The sequence below is a fragment of the Ornithorhynchus anatinus genome, chromosome 15, assembly GCF_004115215.2.
Source record: "Ornithorhynchus anatinus isolate Pmale09 chromosome 15, mOrnAna1.pri.v4, whole genome shotgun sequence".
NCBI classification, from domain to species: domain Eukaryota; kingdom Metazoa; phylum Chordata; class Mammalia; order Monotremata; family Ornithorhynchidae; genus Ornithorhynchus; species Ornithorhynchus anatinus.
In genome coordinates, this window is record NC_041742.1 from 16,829,442 (window position 1) to 16,844,023 (window position 14,582).

The 14,582-nt window shown below is 44.5% G+C and overlaps 1 protein-coding gene across 7 annotated transcripts in view; it reads left to right on the forward strand.

Annotated features, from left to right (window-relative positions):
• Positions 1-14,582, forward strand: part of SH3KBP1 (SH3 domain containing kinase binding protein 1) — a 184,315-nt gene that overhangs the window by 126,935 nt on the left and 42,798 nt on the right. For all 7 annotated transcript variants that reach the window (XM_029079759.2, XM_039914149.1, XM_039914150.1 and 4 more), the window contains 2 exons: positions 6,993-7,068; positions 9,522-9,616. In XM_029079759.2, coding sequence (XP_028935592.1) covers positions 6,993-7,068; positions 9,522-9,616 — 171 coding nt within the window. The remainder of the gene's footprint in view (positions 1-6,992; positions 7,069-9,521; positions 9,617-14,582) is intronic.

Genomic DNA, 14,582 nt, shown 5'->3' on the forward strand with positions numbered 1-14,582 from the left:
TCCGATCTGATTAACTTGTATCTACCCCAGTGCGTAGAACAGTGCCTGGCACATAGTAAGCACTTAACAAGTACCATAATTATCTTTTTTGTTACTATTATCATTACAAGGAGCTCACATTCTAAAGGGGAAGACAGACAATAAAATCTCTGTAGCACCCCCCCACCCCCATGCTTATTTAGAAAACAGCCCTACCTCCGTTCCAGCCTCTCTGAAAAGGGAGAGGGGGTGGTTGGCACAACTCTTGCTCTGTGGATTTAGGTCAGGCATTGGCCTTGTTCTTATCGCCAGTGCTACTGTGCCGTGCTGACTAGGGTGGTTGGGGTAAAAGGACAAGATGCCATCCAGTTCCCGAGTGGCAGCAGGTCAGACAGCACTCGCACCTGTCCTGCTTGGGCATCACTGTGACTCCAGAACTGCCTGCCCACTAACTATCCACCACTGGTGGAGAGCAGCCCTGCCTTCCACCGGAGCCAGAGGGCGAATCTAGACACTTTCCAACCGCTGGAATGGCAGGACGGTCTTTCTTGTGGGGGTGGGTTTTGGGAGGTATTTGTTAAGTGCCTTCTATGTGCCAGGGACTCTAGTAAGCATTTGGGTAGATCCAAGCTAATCAGGTCAGACACGGTCCCTGTCCCACATGGGGCTCACAGTCTTCATCCCCATTTTACGGATGAGGGAACTGAGGCCCAGGGAAGTGAAGGACTTTCCCGATCCCTGTCCCATATGACTCTTACAGTCTTAATCCCCATTTTACAGATGAGGTAACCGAGCCCCAAAGGAGTGAAGTGACTTGCTCGGGTTCTCACAGCTGACATGTGGAGGTGCCGGAATTAGAACCCATGTCCCTCTGACTCCCGGGACCAGGCTCTATGAACTAAGCCATGTTGTCCCTTGAGTTGGATGCTGAGGGAGGATGGGTGCTTTTCTAATTTTCAACTGTTCTTTCAATTAGGTACCTGTCTCTCTTGTAACCGTTTGAAGTAGGCTCTGTCATTGGCTCACTGTGTTGGCAGAGTCAGGAGTGTGCAGAAAGGTTGCCATCAAAGTCCTATGTGATGACTTTTTTTATGGCATTCATTAATCTATCAGTCATATTTATTGAGCATTTACTATGGCCAGACACTATTCTAAGCACTGGGATAGAAATAGTCCCCATCCCACATGGGGCTCACGGTCTTAATCCCCATTTTCCAGATGAGGGAATTGAGGCACATCGAGCTGTGGCTGTTTCTTCCTCAGTCAAATTGGCCTTCCCTTCGCCAGGCCCCGGATCCACTCTTCCTCTGAGGGCTTATCTCCCTCAGTAGACCTGTCAGCCTAGAGTCGTGCGATCCAGGAGAACGATGCCCTATTTCTAAGTGCTGAAGCATGGTTTCCCACCTCGGGACAAACTCAAGTTGAGCAGTGGTTAAAGGGAACCTACCCAAGATAGCCCTTATCTTTTCACTTCTTGAGTAACGTGGGAGTTTGGTTACCAAAGGCCACTTGGTAATCAGTCTCTCTAAACCCACACTCATTTCACTGAATCTCACCCCTCATCTCTCCCCAGCCTACCCAAGTAAGACAGGCTTTGCTCTGAATTGGAAGATTTTTCTGGGTAGCAGAAGCTCAGAAGAGGGAGAAAAGGCAGCGAGACTGGTGACGGGGGAGAGAAAGCACTTCCTTTTTCTGTGAAAACTGATTCCATTTAAAGACACACTTGTAAGAGGCAATGAGAAAAGCATTTAGAGAAGGTAAATTAAGTGCACACTCTAGCTCTGACTACTCACACAAGCACCACAGAAATATAGGAAGAATAAGGCCAACAGAGAGCAGTGGGCAAAACTGCAGATTTCTAAAGAGCAAAGATTTGTAAAACAAAACCTCGTAATTCCCCCTACCTCGGTTCGTCACAGATAACATGCCAACCAGTTCACAACCACTCAATTCCTATGGTTCTTGTCCCTAAATGTCCAGTTATTTTGAGGCCTGGTTAACCAATCAGTGGTATTTATTGAGCGCTTATCATGTTTAGAGCACTGTACCAAACTCTTGGGAAAGTACGATGCAACAGAGTTGGCAGACACATTCTCTGCCCACAACGAACTGGGTAAGATGAATGAACTCAGACTAATGTTAATAGTAACATTTATGGATTACCCACTTGGTGCAGTGAACTGTACTAGAAGCTTGGAAAATGGAGAATAATTGTTCTCTGCACACAGTAAGCACTCAATAAATACAATTGAATGAACAAGAAATTTATCCTCTAATGGGGGAGGCAAATATGAAAAGAAAACTCTTGTTCTAGAAGGTAGATCTCCAGGCAGACCATGACAGGCCTTCCAATGTTGTTTGGGAAATCCAGATTGTCACTTCAGTCACGACATGTACCATCAAATACAAGACACCAGAAGGAATGGGCGACTCAGAAGGGAGGAGGAGAAGAGGAAAGGAGGACTTTATCAGGGAAGGCTTGTTGGAGGAGATGGGCCTCAAGAAAGGTTTTGAAAGTGTTGAGAGTAATGGTCTGTCGGATTTGAGGGGATGTATAGCTCAGAGACTTGGTGTATCAACAGTGGCCTTCCACTGGAGCCAGAGAGTGAATCTAGACACTTTTCAAGCCACTGAAATGGTTCCCCTCAGAAGACGCAACCTCTTGGGTGACAGGGGCTGTTTCCGACCTCATTATTGTGTATCTACACTAGTGCTTAATACAGTGCATGACACATAGTAAGTGCTTAACAGGACCTCAGTTATTGTTGTTGTTAGGGTGCCGGGGAACAGGTGAGGCAATAGATTGAACTCCTTCAATAGCAATGATTTATAGCAGAACCGTGACCCTGAGCTATATCGTCAGAGGGCATTTTCAGTGGTGGCAAAGCTTTGGAAAGTGGAGCAGGTTGAGAGGGAGACAGAGTTGAGCGTTGGGCTCTACATCGATCCTGCAGAGATGTGTGTAAGCAGGATTTTTCATCATCACCTAATCTTTCTTGGGGCTTGCGGCAGTGGAAGCTCAGACACTGACAGGTCTGCAAGAGCAAGCAATCCAGAGGAGAAGCAGCGTGGCCTAGTGGAAAGAGCCCGGACTTCGGAGTCAGAGGACGTGGGTTCTAATCCCGACTCCGCCACTTGTTTGCCTTGGCCTTGGGCAGTCACTTAACTTCTCTGTGCCTCAGGTCCCTCTTCTGTCAAATCGGGATTAAAAGTGTGAGCGCCACGTGGGGTAATCTGATTACCCTGTATCCACCGCAGAGTGTAGAACAGTGCTTGGCACATAGTAAGCACTTAACGAATACCATCATCATCATCATCATTCTCTAGGCCTTAGTTCCCTCACCTGTAAAATGGGGTTTAAGACAGTGAGCCTCATGTGGGACAGGGACTGTGTCCAGTCGATTTGCTTGTATCCACGCCAGCTCTTAGCACGGAGCCTAGCACATCATAAGCACTTAACAAATACCACAGTTATCATTATTACTATTATTACTGTTGTTATTATTACAGTCTAGAGGTGAGATTAAGATGTGAGACTAAGATCAGCTGGTATCCATCCCAGTGCTTAGTACAGTGCCAGGCACATAGTAAGTGCTCAAATGCGTGGGACCTGGACACTGTCTTACCCGATTATCTTGTATCTACCCTCACTGCTTAGTTCAGTGCCTGGCACATAGTAAGTGCTTAACAAATACCACTGGGTCGGGGGAACCCATCCAAAGAAAGCTATCTGGTGATAAATCCAAACTGTGGGGAACTTAAAACTGTGCAGAGAGGAGGGAGGAGAATAGCACGATGTATTTCCCTGCCTGTACCCTCTTAGAAGCTTGGTGTTTATTGTTCTGCTGAAGCAAACACTGCCTTTGTTTTCAGGGTGGCCCATGTGTTTGGAATAGGAATGTTTTCTTTTTTCAGGAAAACGAGTGGGGAGAAATGACACAGTGGTTGTTTCGAGGGTGAAACCAAAGTTCCTGGGTTTCTGTTACTGACCGTATTTTGAGAGATAATTGCGTTTCCAAGAAGCAACGTCGTCTAATGGACAGAGTGCGGGTCTGGTAGAGGGCTTGGGTTCTAATCCCAGCTTCGTCACTCATCTGGTGTGTGAACTCGGGCAAGTCACTTCACTTCTTTGGACCTTAGTTACCTCATCTGTGTAATGGGGATTAAAACTGTGAGCCCCATGTGGGACAGGGACTTTGTCCAACCTGACGTGTGTGTATTCACCCCAGTGCTTAGTACAGTGCCTGGCGCGTAGTAAGTGCTTAACAAATGCCATTTAAAAAAACCCAGCTCCCACTGCTACAGGATGATAGTATACTAAATTATTCCTTTCCTCCCCAATCCAGAATCGGATAAGGCTATTCATCTGAAGATTTAGCAGGAATTTCAATTTTTTTTTTTTTTGCAGAAGTGTGGGTTTTTTGGGTTGTTTTTTTTTAAAACCACCATGGGAATACCAACACTTTATGTACTTGAAGCAAAGAGTGGTTTACATTCAGTCAAGAAGGATGTGTCAAAATCAGATTAAATTAGAAGAAAACTTTCCCTAAACTTACCTTCCTGGGTAAAATGCCATGCTATCCCCTTCTTTCATTCCTCAGTTTTCTTTCTTCGAAGAGACTTGTAGCCCCATTGGCTAGGTTAACGACTAGCAACCCTATTTTGAAAAATATTTTGAAAATAATATTTTGAAAAAGTATGGAATGTTTTGTTTCTTCCCTTAGTCATCAGTTCTTTTGGTGTCCAGATTCCCATCAGAGAAGCAGTGTAGTCTTAGTGGATAAGGCCTGGGCTTGGGAGTCAGAAGTAACCTAGATTCTAATCCTGGCTCTGGCTCTTGTCTATTGTGTGATTTGGGGCAAGTCACTTCACTTCTCTGAGCTTCAGTTACCTCATCTGTCAAAATGGAGAATTTAGACTGTTTCCCTCATGTGAATCATTCACCGTGTCCAACCTGATTAGTTTGTACCTACCCCAGGGCTTAGGACAGTGCCTGGCACATAGTAAGTGTGCAACAAATCCAAAAAAAAAAGAGGAGGGGGCAGGGTGGGGTTAAGTGTTCTAGAGTCTGAAAGTGACATGAAGCTGAAAGTGAGGCAGGAGAAAAAATAGAATAAAAAGTAGACCTACTTCCTGCAATCATTGTTTTTGTGAATGGAAGCATTTGCTTCCTGAAATATTTGAGCTTGTTTTAGGGAGAGCATCACCTTTTTAGGATATAACAGCAGCTTTCTATTCCATCCAGCTTCTAGAAGAAATGGTTTCACCTTTGCTAACCACGGTTACTCACAGTACCAACCGTTGACCGTGCAGTAACAGTGCTGGGAAGCCAAATCTATCGGTCGTATGTATTGAGCATTTATTATGTACAGAGCACTGTCCGGGACTCTTGGGAGAGCATAATTCAGCAGAATTAGCTGACAAGTTGCCTGCCCAAGGCAAGCTTGCAGCCTAGAGCTTAGAGTCTTCAGCCAAACCAGAAGAGTTCCAGGGTTACACTGACCTCCACTGAACTGAGGGCTTTTCTGAATCGCTAATGAAGCTTTTTGGCCCCTTTTACGCTTCTCTGTCCTCATGATGGAGGACAGATGAAGCATCCTCTTCCTAGACAAAGAGAATCTCAAATGAGCCCGTTAGCACGATTCCCACCATAAGATATCCCTCCTGAGGAAGAGCTGTATCTACACACACACATGCACACATAGTAATAATATTAATAATAATAATTGTGGTATTTTGTGTCAAGCACTGTACTTAGCACTGGGGTAAATACAAGATAATCAAGTCCCACATGGGGCTTACAAGCCAAGTAGGAGGGAGAATAGGTACTGAATCGTCATTTAGCAAATGAGAGAAATGAGGCCCAGAGAAGTCAAGTGACTTGTCGCAGGTCACACAGCAGAAAAGTGGCTGCTTCTAAGGTTACCGATTCCTTTTACGTGTCTTCTGGGTTTTCTCGAGGGAAAAGGAAAGGGAGTTTCAATCCGATTTATTTTATATTCTAGGCTTGTCAGATGGGCTAATTTTCAAGGCTGCTCGAAGTATTCTCCTGTGTTTATTAATCCCTGACCAAAAAAAAAAAGCATCATAAACAGTATCATAAATCTCTAAACTGCAGCTTAATCCACTGATAGGAATGAGTTGGTGAGCATTTTGCAAGAAGATAGTGTCACCATTCAACCTTCTCTTTCATAACATGTCACTGTTCATTGTTGTACGGTACTTTCCCAAGCGCTTAGTGCACACAATAAGCACTCAATAAATAGGATTGAATGAATGAGTGAAGTGGCAGAGCTGGGTTCAGAACCTAAGTCCTCTGACTCCCAGGACCATGCTTTTTCCACTAGGCCACACTGCTCTATTCACATACATAGAAGCTGAGCTGTAATTAAGAGAATACCGTATTTTCTATCGTGCGTTTGTGCTCTGTGGGTTAAATGTAGGTGTCCAATACGGTGTAGGATGCGGAGCAACTTTTCTCCCCAGCAGGAACCAGCCTATTCTAATTTCTCCCTGATGAGTCCCCATAAATGTTTAATGATCAATCTACCTTCAGCCGAAAAGAAGATGCATCGCTAATGAACTCCAGCGGGTCCTTCTCGTATAGAAAATGCAAGTGGCATCGGAGATTAGAGCAGGGGTTTGAAATGAAGAGCAGGCATTCAGGACTGCATCCCTTTCTCCCTATTCTTAAGCATGTTTCTTTCTCCAGTTCTCTTAAAGCGGGGGATATAGCATGAATGGCATTAGAAAACAGCTGTGGTGGAGAAAGAGATCAACTCATGCAAACCTGGCATGAGTGAGTAGTGTTCAACTTAGGGACTCCACTGTGATCACGACAGTAGATGCATATTCTGGGAATAGCAAGTGCATCATGATTTTGGCCTTCATTTTTTTTTTTAAAAAAAAAGCTATTTTCACAGTCTCCGTTGTTAATGTACTGTTCTGGTCTTAATCCTATGGTTAACTGAAGTGAATTGAGCTTGCTAAATAGACAAACGTCTGTGTTCTAGACCGTCGGGAAGAAGTTACCTCCAGCAACAGCAACTCAGGAGCCGACCAAGATAGAAATGGACAGCAGAACAAAGGGTAGGTCTCTCTGGTTTCTCCCTTTGCACTTAAAATCATTCAAACTCCATTAAAATGTTTTGAACGTCTTTCAGGCTTCAGTCTCCAAAGAGATGTTCTTCATTGAGTTGGGGATAAAGCACTTGAATTAGATTGTGAGCCTCATCTGGGCCAACCTAATTACCTTGATTCTACCTCAGCACTTAGAACAGTGCTTGGCACAGAGTAAGCATTTTAACGAGTACCGTCATCATCGTCATCATCATTATTATTAGGAATGCATCATATTTCAGTTTGGGTCGGATTTAAAAGTGTCTGTGAGTACTGCTCCCTGGCTATCGAACTGAATTCAATGGCCCTGTGTCATTCTTTGTGATATGAGACCAGTCTCTTACTGAGGGGGAATGACCACCACCTCACTGACAGATATAAAGCAGAAAAAGAGAAGAATATGTCTGTAAAAGCTCTTCAAATCCAGAAGCTGCCTATTTCAGTTAGGAGGAAAACGAATGACCCATCCTATCCTGTCCATTCTCGCTAAGCTGGGCCCTTCCTGTTATTGGCTCTCCCTAACCAAGCAGGAGCGGAGACCTCTGACGCTTCACCTCAGGAGTCACCCGCCTCCATCTCCTGTCCATGCTCAGCTCCTGTTCACGCCGGGAGTCCGGATCTATATCGGTTATGGGGACTTTTATCAGGCCCGAGTTCACTTCCGGGGGACAGAAAGATGCAACTCAAGTGCAGAGATCACTCTGGGGATGCCGGTCCAGCCAAATTATTTCTTTATATTAATGCCTGTCTCCTCTTCAAGACTGGAAGCTCGTCGTGAGCGGGAAACATGTCTACCGACTCTATTATATCAAACTCTCCCAAGCGTTTAGTACTGTGCTCTGCGCACAGTAAAGCGCTCAATAAATATGACCGATTGGGTTATGGGGTTGCCCAGGTGCAAAAGCTATTATCACCAAGTCAGAGCTTCTGCAGGGCTTTGCCATCCTCTGAACCCAGCAAGGCCCTAAATTGAGTCAGGGTTGCGAAGGATGCCATGCCAAGCTGTCCAGGCCTATGCAGGACCCAAGAGACCCCCAGTTCTCCCAAGTCATGCAGGCAACACGCTCCCCTGTTGGCAACCTGAGACGCGACATGGCCTAGTGGAGAGACCATGGGCTTGGAGGTCAGATGGACCCAGGTTCTAATCCCAGCTCTGCTAATCATATACCAGCTTTGTGACCTTGGGCAAGTCACTTCTCTGGGCCTCCATTCCTCAGCTATAAGATGGGGATACTCGTTCTCCCTCCTTAGACTGTGCGCCCCATCAGGCACAGGGACTGTGTCGGACTTAATTAACTCATACTTTCCCCAGCGCTTAAAACAGTGTTTAACACATACTAAGCACTTAAAAAATGCCATTAAAAAAAAAAAACAACTCTGCTCAGCAAGGGTGGAGTTGGGAGAATGTGTTGAAATGCCATGAACACATTATCTCTTTAGTGTTTTCTCCCTCTGTATGTAAACATCACCTGTGAACCCAAATTGTGAAGGGTATACTACACTCTGGAGCTCGCACCAGTCTCGGGAATATATAATTGGATATAATGTGTATCACATCCCCTTAAATTAGCAGATTGGAAATAAAGCAATCCCAGAACGTTTGATTGGGAATCTAATTTTCAGTATGTGCTCACCAAAGATAGGGTGTTTTCAGAGTGAGGGGGGAAGCGTTTGCTCAAATATCTTGGATTCAATATCCTGGACTGACACTAGTGGCATTTTCTTGGCCAGCGTGTTAGTCTGTTAGTTACGGTATTTGTTAATCACTTCCCATTCTCGACTTCCCTTCTGCCACGGGGCGTGGAGGAGCGGGAACAAGAATGCCTGTCCCCATGAGGTCATTAATGACACCCATTCCAACCACTCACAACAGATTTTTTTTTTTTAATGGTATTTATTAAGTGTTTACTAAATGCCAGGCACTGTACTAAGCACTGGGTTTTGAACAAGCTAATCAGATCGGACACAGTCCCTGTCACATATGGGGCTCACAGTTTTGATCCCCATTTTACAGATGAGGTAATTGAGGCACAGAGAAGTTATGACCTGCTCAAGGTCATTCAGTCTATTTTTTGAGTGTCTTTATCAGTGGGTTGTACTGGGAGTAGTGGATTAATAATAATTATATTAATAATAATCCACTCTGAGGCCCAGAGCAACAAAGTGACTTGGCCAAGGTCACACTCAGCAGACAGATGGCGGAGCTGGGATTAGAACCCAGGTCCTCTGACTCTCAGGCCCATGCTCTTTCCAGTAGACCAAACTGCTACCCTAGTAGAAAGCATTTTAGCATTTCAGTAAGTAAGTAGAACATACCCTTGGCTTGCAGCAATTCAAATGTTTTTCATCGTTCATTTGAGACTGTTGCCATGAGGTGGTTGTGGGATTGGTTATTATAAAATCATGACTTTGTTTTCTTGCAGCCAAGGATTATTGCAAAGTAATCTTTCCATACGAAGCACAGAACGACGATGAATTGACAATCAAAGAAGGTGACATCGTGACCCTTGTTAATAAGGTGAGTGGAAGAAATCATTCTTGCTGACTTGTTGTTCACTTTTTTATTTAATTTATGCTATATGTTATGCCCTTGATACGTGTCAAGCACTGCTCTAATCGCTGGGATAGATACAAGTCAAATAGGTTGGACACAGTTCCTGTCCCGCGTGTGGCTCACAGTCTAAGTAGGAAAGAAAACAGGAAAACTGAGGCACAGAACTGAAGTGACTTCCTCAAGGTCACATAGCAAGCAAGGGGCAGAGCTGGGTTTAGAAGCCAAGCCCTCTAAATCCCAGGCCCCTGCTCTTTCCGCTAGACCATGCTGCTTCTGTGCTTCCATGCTTTGCTGTATACAATTTACAGTAAAAATCCCTGTGGAAGATGATTATTCACACTTGCCAAAATTTTCAAAATAATGGATTCATGTAATTTTAGCTGTGGAGACAGCAAATATGCTTTTTTTGGAAGTAAAACCCAAGAATTCCTTTTTGTTCTGTTTTTTTCCTATTTTCCCCCTGGTCGACTCAGATTGCCTATAACAATGGGCCATTTGTGACTCAAATGGATTCCCACTGGTCTGGCATCAGTTTTGGCCAAAGGTTTGTCCCCATACGAATAGCTAGGAGAAAGCTTGCTGCATATTTAGGTTCTTGAGCTGCCTCAAACTCACCTCCCTCCCAATCGCAGACTCACTCCAACTAGAAGTGGAATGGGCCTCTCCTATTCAGAAGTGGAAATTCTCCTTCCGCTCTCTCTAACTTAAGCAGAAAGACTGGGCTCTCTCCAAAACGCCTTGAGGGCCTTCTTTTTGCCCAAACAAGCAGCAGGTTGGGCCCAGGAAAATTTGACCAAGTGAGAGGTGGCGAGAAGTTGGAGGGATTCTAGAACCTTCAGGTTTCTGAGTCTGGAGCTGGGACTAGACATTTTATGACCTTCGGTAGCTCCCAGCCAGCAACATGTATCATATCATACTTCAGTTGTCTCACCTGTAAAGTGGGGATTAAGAGCATGAGCATGTGAGACAGGGACTGTATCCAACCCGATTACCTTGTATCCACCCCAGCTCATAGAACAGTGCTTGGCACATAGGAAGCCCTTAACGAGTACCATTACTATTAGGAATTATTCTTGATGGATAAAAGTACAGTATTATTGTGGGTCAAAGAGTGCTGTGGATTTAAATCACTGCAGGTTTTTGGTTTTGTAAACTACAGTGAATGCGGGTCTCGTTGACTTCATGCAGTAGTCGTTCTACATATTTGTCTATCACTGTGTGAGTGGGAATGGAAGATAGGAATTGCTGTTGCTTATCACAAATTCGGAATAATATTTTTGTTCCTTTGACACCGAGACATTCCTGATGGCACTGCATTTTAGAGCAGCTAAAGGATTGACAGTCGTTTTCATTGTTCATCCCAAATTGTCAATTGGAATCGCTTTCAAGAAAATGAGCCAGACTACTTCAATTAATGCATAAAAACTTGCTCCGGTGCCTGAAATAATGTGAAAGGCTGTAAAATATTTGTGTGTATCCTAGAAACTAAGGTTAACAGCAATGACTAAAATAGACTGCGTTTCATTTCAACAAAACGGATTTGGTTGGGAGATGTTTTTCCCTTTTGCGAGGCAGACCTACGATCCGCTTTTATTTTAAGTTGCTCCAAAATAGTTCTCCGCCTTCTGCGTTCTTGCCACCCACCTCCCCACTATCCCAAATCTGCGATCAGAAGGTATAGGAATTAAAAAAACCCAGACCCAGAGACTCATCTGTGCAGGGCTCATTTTCCTGTGTGAATAGCTATGCCAGTGCTAAGCAGGCACTAATAATAATTATGGTATTTGTCAACACTTACTATGTGCCAAGTACTGGGGTAGAGCTAAGATAACCTGGTTGAAGACAGTCTCTGTCCCACTTGCCCAGGGTCACGCAGAAGAGAAGTGGTGGAGCCAGGATTAGAACCCATGATCTTCTGACTCCCAGGCCCCGGGCTCTATCCACTATGCCACGCTGCTGCTATTCGAATAGCTTGTGATTACTCGTGCCAAGTTGTCCACAGAACATTAAAGTTCCAGGTGTAAATCATCACCGGGGAGGTGGCACCCTTCCCATCGTAATTAATTGAAAGTCGAGGTTCCTTCCAAACCAGAGCCACTCGATTTCTGCGGCAACTGCGCGGAAGGAATTTCGCTTGGAAAAGGAATAGTTAGCTCAAGAACACCAAAGAGAAAAACCTCAACATATTGTCCCTTCAGCCACCTGAGGGTCCACAGAGCCGTTAATTATCCTGGAGCCAGAGCTTATGGTGTAACCCTGGGAATTTGGAATAGAAAGGAAATTGTAATTACCTCACCACAGGAGTAAAATGGACTTTGCTCTCATTACCCCAAATCTTGCAGACCTCCTATTGTAGTTAAGAGATTTATTCAACACTTACCATGTGCCAGGCAGAATGCTGAGCTCTTCGGTAGATACAGATGAAACAGATCAAATACTCGTATTTACTTATTCATATTAATGCCTATCCCCCACCTCTAGACTGTAAGCCGATTTGGGACTGTGTTTGTATATTGTTATATTGTACTCTCCCAAGTGCTTAGTACAGTGCTTTGCACACAGTAAGCACTCAATAAATACAGTTGAATGAATGGATGAAACATCATGGGACCCACCCCAGGCTCACAATCTGGGAGTGGTTGGAAGGTGCCAATATGAAGAAATTAACAGTAACAACCGATGAGCAGTGAATGTTAAAAGTAGTCAAGGGAATTGTGTGGAGTGAATTAAAATTCTACTGATTTTATCCTCTGGACAATCCGCAAGTCATATTTTGTGAGCACTACTGTGTGCAGAGCACACTTGGGAGAGTAGTGCCACAGGTAAAACAGAATCCTTTCCCTCCCTGAGTTTGCACTCTAGTAGAGGAGACAGTGAAATGATTTATGGAGGGAAAGGAGGAAAGGCTGCCTAGATGACTAAATGCTTAAATAGTACAATATGATCTCAGAGATTTATTTGGCACCCTACATTCCACGTTATAATGACAGTTTAGACCCCACTGATTCCATTTTCTTGAAATCATTCTTTGCTTTCTAATTTGAATGAGACGCAGCAAGCGTTCAACCAGAAGTGTGTATTGAGTGCCCGCTGACTCTCGAGCTTAGTAGTTGGCACTGAGGATAAGGGAAGGGCAATGAATCACATGTTTCCTGCCCTCGGGGACCAGGAGGAAGGGCAAGGATAGAACAGTGGTGGGATGAATATGAATCTGTAGTTGAATACACATCAGTACTTGCATGCTGAGGGGGAGAGGATGAATTACCAATAATGGCTCTCTGGGGAATGGGACTAGGGCCTTTGCGAAGTAATAGGAGAATGCTTCCTGGAGGAGGTGGGATTTCAGGAGGACTTGGAAGATGGGGAGAACTAGGTTTTGGCAGATTTGAAGGGGGAATGGTTTCCAGTCAAGGAACCAAGTAGGTGAGGGGTGGGGGGTTGGGAGGGCTTCAGAGGCGGGTGCGTCAAGAGCAGGGTACAGTTAGAAGTTGAATTTGGAAAGAGGAAAGAGTACGATTTGGGCAAGAGCACTGTCCTGAAAGATAGAGATAGTCGAGGAAGATAATCTTTGGACTTCAGTTTTGTTGGTATCGTGCATTCCCCTCAAATTTTGGTTCTCTGAAGGTTGTTCTTCTAACACAGTCAATATAGTAGGTATTTTTGTGGAATTCACTCTGAATAGCTTTTTATGAAATGGTATTTGTTAAGCGCTTACTACGTGTCAAACACTGAGTGCAATTATATAGATTGGACACAGTCCCTATCCCGCATGGGGCTCACAGTCTAAGTAGGAGGGAGAACAGGAGAACCATGGCACAGAGAAGTTAAATGACTTGCCCAAGATCACACAGCAAGCAGTTGGTGGACCGGGATTAGAACCCAGGGCTCCTGACTCAGATCTGGGCTCTTTCCAGTAGACTAGAAGATATGGCAGTTAATACTGCGGAATTCATCGTGAATAACCTGAATGCCTTAAGGCTTCTTGTTTGTCCTATTTTTTCGTTTCACCGTATATGATGCATGGTTTTCATTTGCAGCCAATAAATTCATTAAAGAGGTGAAGTATCGCTGCTGCAGTCATCATTTTAACGTAATGCATTTTTTGCCCAATATAGAAAGCATCGACACTGTTTTTTTGTGTGCTCTTAATTAAAAGTTCCATTGCCAGCTACCTGGAGGTCAAACTTTACCTCAAAGAGAGTAAATGATAAGGCTTTTTATTTTGCCTTTCAAACTGGCTGTGACGATGTGTTCCGTGAAGATTCACTTCCCACCCCACAACCACCTGGCAGTTGGTGGGTTTTCTTTTGAAACAGGGAGACGAGAAGGATAGGAAACGTGTCTACCAACTGTGGTCTATTATATTAGCCCAAGTGCTTAATACAGTGCTCTCCACACAATAAGTGCTCAATAAATACCATCGATTTTTATGATAAGCAGACAGGCTTCTATGTCTTGATTGTGGGGGACATTCCAAGAGAAAGTCTCTGCTTTCCTTTCCCATTAACCAGCTAATTGACAAGTGGTTGTGCAGTCTTTAATGACTGGCTTATTGACATGACTGGTCTACAGCCCCAACCTGTCAGAATTGCGGTCGCTAGCTGCCGGTCCACCCAAGTGTCTTAAGACTGTGACTCCATCAGTACTGATGGACAAGCCTGGCTCCTTGTGGGCAGAGAATGTGTCTGTTTATTGTTGTATTGTACTCTCCCAAGCGCTTAGTACAGTGCTCTGCACATAAATGCTCGATAAGATTAAGTGAACCAATGAATGACAAGCTGTGTGGCCTATGAGAAGCAGTGTGACTTAGAGGAAAGAGCATGGGCCTGGAAGTCAGAGGACTCCGCCACTTACTTGCTGTGTGACCTTGGGCAAATCACTTCATTTCTCCGTGCTTTAGTTCCCTCACCTGGAAAATGGGGATTGATAC